Raw genomic sequence first — 10,911 nt, 5'->3', positions numbered from 1 at the left:
CTACAATCCTCATTAAATATTAAGACGGAACATGTGATGAAGCCGGGAGATGTTTAAGTTTACAGTAAACCATGATGAATGGCATGGGGTGGTGTTGCTGATGTCTCTGTAAGGGAAGGGACTACTTCCTTTGTATTTCTGCTCATTAACTGTAGCTGAATGTGCAGTGATGGAGAGTTAGATTTCTCCTAAACATTTTGGGCATCTTGGAAGCCTGTAAAAAATGGCAATAATTACTGAAGCAGTATAAGCAGTCGGTCAGCATTTCACTCCTCTTCCTGTAGTTCACAGCAGCTTTATAGTGTAGAGATCATTTTTATCAATATTTCATTATTTTGACCTTTATGTGACCTTCAGTGGGTAGGCAGTACATTTCCCTGAAATGAAATAAGAACCTACCGCATTTCTTTTGTCCAACATAAACTAAAGTGGTGTTTTTGTTCTGATCACAGCTCTTCATGTTTATCCCCCAAAATGACCTCTGTTTGACATCATTCCACAGGTTCACGGCCTAGGTACAATGAGACTGCACCGTAAAAACTTTCACTTCATGTCCATCCTCCCTCTGCTGGAACCAGTCACTCGCCATTGGCAGTGCGGCTGTCTCAGAGCCAATGTCTTTACAGTACCTCACAGACTCCGCCCCTACAGGTGTTTGTCCACAGACAGCCCCGCCCCCAGACCTCACATAGGCCCAAACACAGTGGAGGTACTCGGCCATAGCTACCCACGCGACAGTCAGACCAACGTGACAGCCAAGATCTTGTCCAAGGTAGGCCGTGATCTCCACAACAAACCCCATCACCCGCTGTGGCTCATCAAAGAACGAATCAAATCGCACTTCTACCGCTCCTACATCGGCCGATGGGGAAACCCACTGTTCTCTGTGCACGACAACCTCAGTCCCGTGGTGACGGTGGAGCAGAACTTCGACAGCTTGCTCATCCCTCCGGACCACCCCAGCCGCAAAAAAGGCGACAACTACTACCTGAACCACAGCCACATGCTTCGCGCCCACACTTCCGCTCACCAGAGAGACCTTGTGCGTTCAGGTCTGGACTGCTTTTTGGTCGCCGGAGACGTGTACCGACGTGACGAAATCGACGCTAGCCATTACCCCGTCTTCCACCAGATGGAGGGTGTAAAACTCTTCTCGAATCACGAGGTTGGTGCACAATTGGGGTGATGCAAATTGAAGAATCTTGGGCCAGTATTTCCTCTAGAGACTGGTGAGAAACACATGCCTTTATCAGTCATAGTATTCAGCCACAGGGTTAAGGTGCAGGTAGTTAGTAGTAAGTAAATTTGACTAGTGACTGGGGGCTTTCAGGTTGTCAGTTCCAGGTTTATGGTAAATGAGAAGTGTCTACAGTCATGTCGTTATTAAATCCATGAAATGTGCTAAACCTTGTAATCATTGGCAGACACTGCTGTGTGTCTGACCTCTAATTTTGTACATTCCTCCTCTAAATGTTCCCATTACTGTCTTCCTCAATCTCAGGAGACCATAACAAAAGGTCACATTTTAATTATGAAAATTGACAGAAAATAGCTTGTACCAATTCCATTTAAATGAAATGGCTAGAGAACTACCGGATAATCAGCGACGTTATCTACTGCAGGTTTAGGGTGATATTTCTCCAATGAACGAAAGCCTTCATAAGCATCAGGTAATGTGAGGTTGTTCTTTTCAGCGGAGGTCAGTAACCACTTCTCTTTCTTAACCCCACAGCTTTTCGCCCGTGTGGAACATGGAGAGGAGCTGTCTCTGTTTGAGAGCCACGGTCGTCGCACTCCCCAGAAACAGGAAACGCACACGCTGGAGGCTGTCAAGCTGGTGGAGTTCGACCTAAAACAGACCCTCACTCGTCTAATCAGACACTTATTTGGGGAAGGTAGGTGTCTTGTAGGGATTTGATACTGTCGTTTTTTTGGTTTTTTTTAAAGTTCATCCCTGTCCAGCCCCTGTGTCTCCTTCACCCATCTGTTAATCTCGTTCTCCCCCCCCCCCCCAGAGCTGGAGATCAGATGGGTGGAGTGTTATTTCCCTTTCACTCATCCCTCTTTTGAGATGGAGGTACGTTTCCAGGGCGACTGGTTGGAGGTTCTTGGCTGTGGGGTGATGGAGCAGCAGCTTGTCAATTCAGGTACAAAGGGACACACACACACACACTCAGTTACACATAATAGGCACTGGGGATACCAATGTGGTCCAGAATACCATGTTTCAGTGCTGTGGAGTCATGGAGTCAGAGTCGGAGTCAGAAGCAATTATTGGGTTCCTGGAGTCAGTAAAAATATACCAAAAATTTAGGATTCGGAGTCGAAGGTTTTTGTGCACTGACTTCACAGCCCTGCTGTGGATTCACGTAGGCAGGCAGTGATGAAACACTTTGTATGTTGTATGCTTTCAGTCAGCATAGGAAATATAATTAGTCTAATTACAAATAGAGGAGTCAGAGACGAAGTCAGTGATACCATAAGTTGAGGAGTTGGAGTCGGAGTCGAAGGTTTTGTTTACCAACTCCACAGCCCTGTCATGTTTAGTGTGGAAATCAGTCTTTCAGAATTTTATATATAATGGTGATCCAGATGTTTTATAGAGCAGTTACTGCTGCTGCTGATTAGAGAGCTTATCTTCCAGTTAACAAAAACAAGACCGCAAGCTGAACGTGTGCATTTATTTTCACTGCAACAGTTACTGGTCTTTTCAGTCAAACATACATCTTTTCATTAAGCATTCTCATTTGGCATATCCAGACCCTCCTGTTTTTGGGTCCCCTCTTAGTAATTATCTGCTTCATCTTCACTGATGAAGCAGACCAAACAGATAATAGTTTCTGTCTGTTTTAAGCTCAGTGACTTAGTATAGCCCTAATTTCCACGCAGAAAGTGTTTGACCCTGCAGTGGTGATTCCTGCCACTCACAGAAGATGGCGCTGTTGTGCAGTGCTGAGCAGTAATACTGATCTATAGCTCATGAAAGGGACAGTCCAGTAAAATGAGTTAAAGGAGTCATCCAGGGAGGGGAGGACATGCTTGGCTGCCCAGACAGGGCCCTCCTCCCTGGGGATAGGACCAGGCTGAACCTCTCCTAGTCTACCAGGACGCTTGTTTTTCAACACCACTTAACACTCTCTGCTTGTCTACTCTTCACCCCTCATTGATTTTGCCGATGTCTAACATCATTAAATCAACCTCCCTCATTCAGCCTTTGCAGAGCGAACCTGTTTTTTTTTTTTGTTTTGTTTTCATTCATTCATTCATTCACTCATTCATTCATTCATTCATTCATTCATTCTTTCTTTCCTTCTTTCTTTCTTTCTTTCTAATTACCAACTGTGTCATTCAAGTCCCCATGATATCACTTTAATGCACATAAATATTGATTAGATGGGTTGAAATGTCTTTTCAGTGGGGATAGACTGAATGATGTCCCCAACAGAGGTGCCAGTGCTCCCAAACTCTTGCCTGATGCTCCCTAAGTTTGACAGGGTCTAGACCCACTACTTTCACTTGGCATCTTTTCTGGCTTTCTATTTTGAGCTGCACTCATGCTTTGTGGTGTTTTGGACCCCTTAATAATTGAGCACCACTATGCCTGAAGCCAGCGCTCTGTAGTCTCTCCTGACCTTTACATATATGTATTTATGTATATGTATATATATGTATTTATATTTATGTATATATATATATATATGTGTGTGTGTGTGTGTGTGTGTGTGTGTGTGTGTATGTGTCCTTGTACACTTGTTATTTGCTTCCTCTTTGCTCTTTGTAGTCATTCGTGGTCCTCGGGACAGTAGTCCAACTTGCATGAACAACATTCTCTTTTACTGTCCATATTATGAAAATAGCTGTCCTCTCAAAGAGGTTGCCTTTTTTTTTTTTGGAACAAAAATGTCCTCTGCATCTCTACTCATGGTGGACAAGTTATGCCTCTAATAAGGAGAAAAAGTCTCATGTGAAGCTGACTGCCCTGTTGGAAGGACTGAATTTCATTTCACATTTAAACATGATGTATGCTAACTGACTTCCTTTTGGAACTCTGCTCTGTGCTCAATAAGAAATGAGATCAGTCAATGTCCACCAGAAAGAGGAGTATTCCACTGGGAAACTGCACTCTTTATTCTCATTGCTTTTGTACATAAACAGTTTTAAAAAGGTACACCAAGTGTTACGGTCGTCCTTTGAGTTCAACCCCGGCTGGATTTCTTTTTCAGTTTGTAAGAAAACAGCAGTCTTATAAGAAGTTATTCTGTGGAGAGAGACAGAAAAAAACAAAAACCAAAAAACAGTTGAGTATGGGGAATTGGGATTTGGAACCATTTCTTTAAAAGTGCACTTGTAATCTCTGTCAGGTGAAAACTTCAGTCACTCTTTTCTTTCAACAGGCATACAAATGAAGCTCTTCTCCTTCTGTCTGTTCTTTCTCTGTGTGTGTTCAATCAGCTTGTTATCCCTCTGTACACCAAGCAGTGTAGCTCTGCATATTCACTACAGCATAAAAAAACGCAAGCGCAGTCTGTCTCTTGACAGCTGTCAGCTCACCCGTGACCAAGCCTCAAGCCCTCTCCCACAGTCACACAGCACCCCCCCTCACAGTGAGTGTGCCCCCCCTGCCCCAACCTACCCCCTTTTTGGTTTGTCTAAAGGTTTTGTTAAGTAATTCACATGATCATCTGAGTAAAAATGATTGCCAAAGGTCTTGTGTGTTTCGTGAGGTGAGTTTGGTATAACTGGTGTCAAACCTTGTCTGTTCAGTGGTGTCATTGTAGTGTGTACATAAGCTAATATAGTAGTCTCCACCTACTTAGAGCTAACTCTTGTTCACCTTTAGCACATTAAGCTAGTTTGAGGGAACATCTCTGATGAGTATAATGATGGCCAGCCCCTAACACATCAGCTTTGACAAAAAGGGTTGCAAAAAAACAGCCAAGATCTTGCACAAATGTGATTATTTTGTTCACTTTGAGATCAACAGGGAGATTTTTTTTTCTAAACAGTGATTAGCATAATTTGTCATATGTTCTCCTGACAATTCTCTATTTGTTATTGAGAGATAAGAGTTTGACAAAAATATCTGGATGGAGTTCGTTAGACGAGCAGATGTACAGGCTAGTTGTTAGGTGTTTTGACTGTTGAGATACCTGATGATTCTCTGAAAAAACCTTTAGACAGGTGTGTGTGGTGAAACAGATGGGGGACAGAATTTCAAAATCTGGCATGTTCGTTTGAAATGAAAGCTCGGTTTTAATTGGCCAGTCAACGGAACCAGAGCCAACATAGTCTGTAACACATGGACTCATATGCTCAGTTGGGTCTCTGAGTACATCATCTGACCAGCTGTATCACGATGGCCGTACTCTTCTACTCTTCTCAACCAAGTCACACAGCTTGGTTTTTCAAATGTTTTCAGTATGTGTGTGAAATTTTTGAGTTTGTACAAAATATGCTACAAGGTTAGTGATTGTAGCTTATGCTATGGTTTGTTCTCACATGGAAAATTGATTTCAGTAAGAGCATCAGACAAGGTATTTCTGTAATTGTGGTGGATGAAAACATAGCTAGCTCCTAACCATAACTTCAATAGTAAGTCTTTGATCTGAGACATAGACTTCAGTAATATCCCACTAAATGAAAATAACGGCATATGTCTTGTATGGACAAACCCGTGAACTATGTAGTTATATATAGTGGTGTTCCCTTTCTAAGGTAACAAAAACAGATTACTAGTATCCGTTGACAGTCAAATGGTGAGCTGTCTTTGAGATGTCATCGAAGGAGATATTGTCGATGGCTCATGTTATTAAGCTCTCTGCAGTGTGTTTGCATAAATGTCCTTTTCATGCCTGGTGCAGGTTGTGAATATCATACGAATGCCAAACAGAGCTCGATGTTCTCTTCGACAGATTCACACACATACGCTTATGTGCAACAGCTGACACCCACCCTCTTCCTCTTGCCACATTCTGTCTCTCCAACTTTTAATTATTATTTGTTGATTGACAAACCTGTCCTTGGACTCTTTCTCTGAGGCGTCATCTTCAGTGTTAATGTAAAGCACAACTTCGTTTTTGCCCTGTGGAGGTTCCATTGATGTACCATTAAGGGTGTTTATTTGCTGGTGGCATTTGTTCACTCCATTTGCAACATACTGTGAGAGAAAATAAATCTGAGCAAAAACGTATGGTGTCATAACATGCAATATGCAGTCTACTCTATGTAATTCTGTGTGTGTGTGTGTGTGTGTATGTCTGTGTGTCTCAATTTGCTGTAATTGCTGTCAGCAAAAGTATGCTCTTCACTGTCTGCTACATTCATATACACACAGTCTTTCATTCACTGTCAGTTTCTCTCCTTTGACTTTCCTCAGTATCCCAACTCCCTCCCATTTTTCCATTCTTCACTATAGGGGCGTTGCTAAATACTTTCCACCTCTCTCTCTTTCTCTCTCACTCTCTCTCTCTCTCTGTCTCTCTCCTTTCCTTTGCCTCTCTTTATATTCTATATTCACAGGCACTAAAAAACATGAATACAGACACATGCACATTCCCCTCTCCTATTCTCAGTTTACTCCTAACTATGTCTCTCTCTCTCTCTCTCGTGCTCATGCTCTCTCTCTCTCTCCCTCTCCTTTTCTCTCCTTTTCTTCACTGCGGCAGATCAGTGTGGCTCCGTTGCCAAGGCAACTCCCCATTCGGTCTTCTCACACCCCCTCCCCACTCCCTCTCTCACTCACTCACACACACACACACACCCCTCTACACACCCCCTTTTCCCTTCAGAACAGCAAGACAATAAAAAGCTGCCAGCAAGACAGAATTAAACGTGTGGCAGGATTTCTTCAGATGGGAGGCAGCGGCTGGGATGCCAGTGGGGGTACAGGGGCCAGGGAAACAAATGAAAGACAGAGAGAGAGAAAAAAGGGTGGGGAAGAGACAAAGAGAGAGAGGGTAGTTAGGGGAGGTTGAAAGGGGTTGAAAGGTTATTTATTCATCTCTAAGCGTGACCGCCATATGTGAAGCGTGGCAGAAGTGTGCCACAGGCGGGTGGGGGGAGGGCTTTTGCTTTTTTTGGGAGGAGGAGGGGTGTGGTGAGACTAATGAGGGAGGAGGGAGGAGGAAAGACAGGAGAAGGAGGTTTTGGGCTGGCCTGAAAAGCTCTGCCCACTTAGTTATTCATTAGAGTGCGGCATGTAATCCCCACACGTATTGATTTCTGTAGTGGTCCGAAGAGGGAGCCTTGGGGTACTCCCTCACTCCTCCCTAAAGCTGTCCACAGCATATGGGACCCGGCGTTAATGACAGCACGCGCCATTGGCAGAAATGGGTGGGGGGTCTGGTTTAGTCACGCCTCAATGGACCACAGGGGGCCAGGGAATGTGATTAAAGCCGTGTTTGGTGACAATTAACAGCCCTTCAAGTCACGCGCCTCAGGACTCTAGGGATGGACAAGGCGGAGGGTAGGGGGGAATCTACCAGTGAGGGGACAGACACACCAGCTGAGGTCTGGTTCTGGTTCAGGTGGCACTTTCAATCTTAATCTTAATCCTTAATACTGCCAACACCCCCCTCCTCCTCCCTCCACCCCCTCACTGAATAAATCATGAGCCAATTGTGGCCCTTTCCTTGTAACTCCCACAGACACACATACATATACAAGTACAACTGATGCAGATTCACATGTACATGTTCACACAACCCTGCCCTCATTACAGCACTTCTGTCAGAATGCTGCTCTCTGACAAACTTGCAGTTTTTTAATCACTCAGTTTTCCCCTGCTTCACACACACACACACACACACACACACACAGAGAAACACATGCACACCCTCTCTCTCTCTCACTCTCTTTCTTTGTCTGTTGCTGTCTCTCTCTCTCTCTCTCTCTCTGTCTGATGCTCTCTCCCTCGCTCTGATTTTCTAATACTTATTTTCTATGCGAGGTAGAGACAGAGAGAAAACATTAAAGACTTGGTGAGGGTGGGGCAGAGAGAGAGAGAGAAGGAGAAAGTGTGGAGGGAGGGAGTACAGACAGCCACCAGCTGAAGTCTTGACCCTTCGTGTTCGGGGAGGTGCTGTCTCCTCCCACCCCACAGCCCCCAGCCCCAAAGCAATTTCCAGTCATCCCACTTCTACTCTCTGTCCCAACCTGGCTGTGCTCCCAGTGCTCCCACTGGAAGCAATCACTGGTGGGACCAGAGGTTTGAGACAGCTGGTCCCTCCCTACCCTGATTATGAGCACACACACACACGCGCACACACACACATACACACACACACACATACACACACACACACACACACACGCACACACACACATCACTACACGAACCCTCCCCAATAATGCACTGGAATACTTATTGTTCACCCTCACACACACACACACAGTCATTAAGCATGTTTTTTCTTTTTATCCTTTTCTCTCATTCTATCCCTTTCTCATGCATTTTCTTACTTTTACTCCGTAACTGTCCCTGTCACTTTTGTTCTTTGTCTCTCTCTCTCTCTCTCTCTCTCTATCTCTCTCTCTCCCCCCCCCCCTCTCTCTCTCATGTGCGCATGTGCATACACACACACACTCACTCATAGCCACATTGAGTCTCCATAACCTCACTGTCCCCAAGGTTCAGGAGGCCAGGGCAAACATTTGTTTGTGCAGCGTTCCATTTCAGGCAGCTTGGCCAAGCAGAGACAAATAGAGCCAGACGTTTTGGAGAAGGGAGTCACCAAGAGGACAGGGAGGGAAGGGGGGGGGTCATGGTGTGAGGGGGGGGGTCATGGTGTGTGTGTGTGTGTGTGTGTGTGGGGGGGGGGGCTGGATGCAAGGAAAAAGAGAAAGAAGGAGTAAATGTGTGATACATGGGTTTTCTTCCCTCAGTGTGTAATACGTCTGACTGGCCTACTTCTGTGAGTCTAAGAGTTCAGTGCCTTGGGCTTGCATAGTGTAATATCGGGCCCATTATGCAGTGTCGAGGTGAGTGCCCACACTAGTCAGTGATATGCTTAGAAAGCGTATTTCTGTTTAGAGGACATTCAAGCATATTCAGCTGGGCTGAGTGATATTATGACATGTATTGTAACATAATCTTGAGAGTATGAGTGTGTGTTTTTGTGTCTTTGTTTGTCTGTGTGTCTTTGTCTCTCTGTGTGTGCGGGTGTGTGTGTGTGTGTGTGTATTGTTCAGACATGGTACCCGGGGTGTCTAAGTTGGTGTACAGCAAAAGCATCCCATAGTGTAAACATTATAATTTTGTCTAAGGGCCTGCTTATTTGAGTTTACATATGTGAGTTGAAATTGCTGGTACTGTGTCTGAAGCCCTTGCTCTTTGTCTATATCATCTCTCACCTGAGGCATTTCTGTAATGTGTGTATGTAGATGGTCATTGTTTTATGCAAGAGCACCTTTCAAACACATATTCGAGGTGTGTAGAAGTAACCATCTGTGCTAGTCAGCGGACTAGCTTTACTGCATATGAAGCAATGAGAAAAACGTACTTCACTGTCCGACTCAGCAATCAGTGGACAGTGACACCCCCCCCCCCCCCAACACACACACACACACACGCATACACACAAACCCATTATCACCACACTCACGTTGTCCTCAGGGGAACAAGCATGCCAATAACAAAGCACCCCAGGTGAGAGAGAGCGAGAGAAAGAGAGTGTCACAAACAAAGATTAAAAGAAAAAACAGCCACACAAACACTCGTTGAAATGAGGAATAAGTTTTAACCATGGGACGCCTCTTAACTGGAAAAATACGAGCATTGGAAACAAGTGAGTCATGGTAGGCAGGGAAGAAATAAGACTCGTTGAAGGAGAGAGAGAAAGTAAAGAGGTGATGATGAACGAGAGTGGCAGTCTGGCTGGACTGGGTAATGACAGCGGAAACATGGGACCTGGCCTCTTATAAAAGCCAGCTGTCCTCAGCAGCACTCTACAAGACTGGTTATATCCAAGTAAATACTTTCAGTCCTGCCCTCCTTGTCTGCAAATCCCTTTGAACCAAGCAGGTGATATTTCATGAAGGCATTTTATAAAGCTGCTGAGATTTGTCCAATCGGACTCTCCGTTGTGATGCTTTCACGTGGTTTAATCAGATGGTTCAGGTCCTGAAAGCATATATAAGCATAGCCAGTTGTAAATCACAAAAATATATACCCAAGTCAGACAGACATGCCATGTTCATATCGTTTTCCTTATCCACCGGACCCATTAGTAATTAAAACGTAATGACCCAAAGGTTTGATGTTTAGTGCAGTAATCACTGTTTCATTAGTTCTACTCCTTCTACAGCCTCTGCCTTGTTAGTCTTGTTCCATTACGCAAATTCAAAACCACATGTGCTCTGCGGTTACATGGTGAATGAATTCCTCTTATTGTCCGTATTGTACCTGTCAGCAGCGTGACACATAGGATAACCACCGTTGAGTGGAATGGGAAATGCGGTCGGTTGTATGTGTGTTACATTGTGCTGAGGTTTAGTGGGATCTTAGTGTTGTCATGGCATCATTACTTGATTGTTCACTCATTTGTGTTAAGGCTTTGGTGTGTTTGATAATAGGACATTTTTCCTTCATTAGGGATGAGCATGTGGATTGGAGCACCACAGCAACCTCTGGCTTTCTCCAAGTCATCCCAAGCGACTGTTTCAAGTAATGAATGAAAACATTTTTTTTCTCTGTCTTTTTTTTTTTTTTTGAGTAAGCCACAAAACAGCCGAGGCTGGTTCATGCCACTTAGCTAATCTCGAGCTTGAGAAGGTTTTAAAAGCTCATCTCTCTGCAGGGAAACATGCTGTTCCATCTCGCCAGCTGCTGAGTGCCACCAAAGTGACCCATTTGTCATCGTCTCAGTCGAACAAATGCCACTGTAGAAAATCTGTACAGAGAGCTGCGTTTGA

At 44.5% G+C, this 10,911-nt stretch overlaps 1 protein-coding gene across 1 annotated transcript in view; it reads left to right on the top strand.

The window, feature by feature from the left end:
- The first annotated feature begins 520 nt into the window (after positions 1–520).
- Positions 521–10,911, top strand: part of fars2 (phenylalanyl-tRNA synthetase 2, mitochondrial) — a 57,656-nt gene continuing 47,265 nt past the window's right edge. Inside the window, exons 1-3 of the mRNA XM_030767618.1 lie at positions 521–1,165; positions 1,733–1,895; positions 2,016–2,147. Of these exons, the coding sequence (XP_030623478.1) occupies positions 521–1,165; positions 1,733–1,895; positions 2,016–2,147 (940 nt within the window). The remainder of the gene's footprint in view (positions 1,166–1,732; positions 1,896–2,015; positions 2,148–10,911) is intronic.

Source organism: Chanos chanos, chromosome 3 (assembly GCF_902362185.1).
Source record: "Chanos chanos chromosome 3, fChaCha1.1, whole genome shotgun sequence".
NCBI lineage: Eukaryota > Metazoa > Chordata > Actinopteri > Gonorynchiformes > Chanidae > Chanos > Chanos chanos.
Note: the sequence above shows the minus strand (reverse complement) of the source record. Positions and strands in the feature narration are given on the sequence as shown.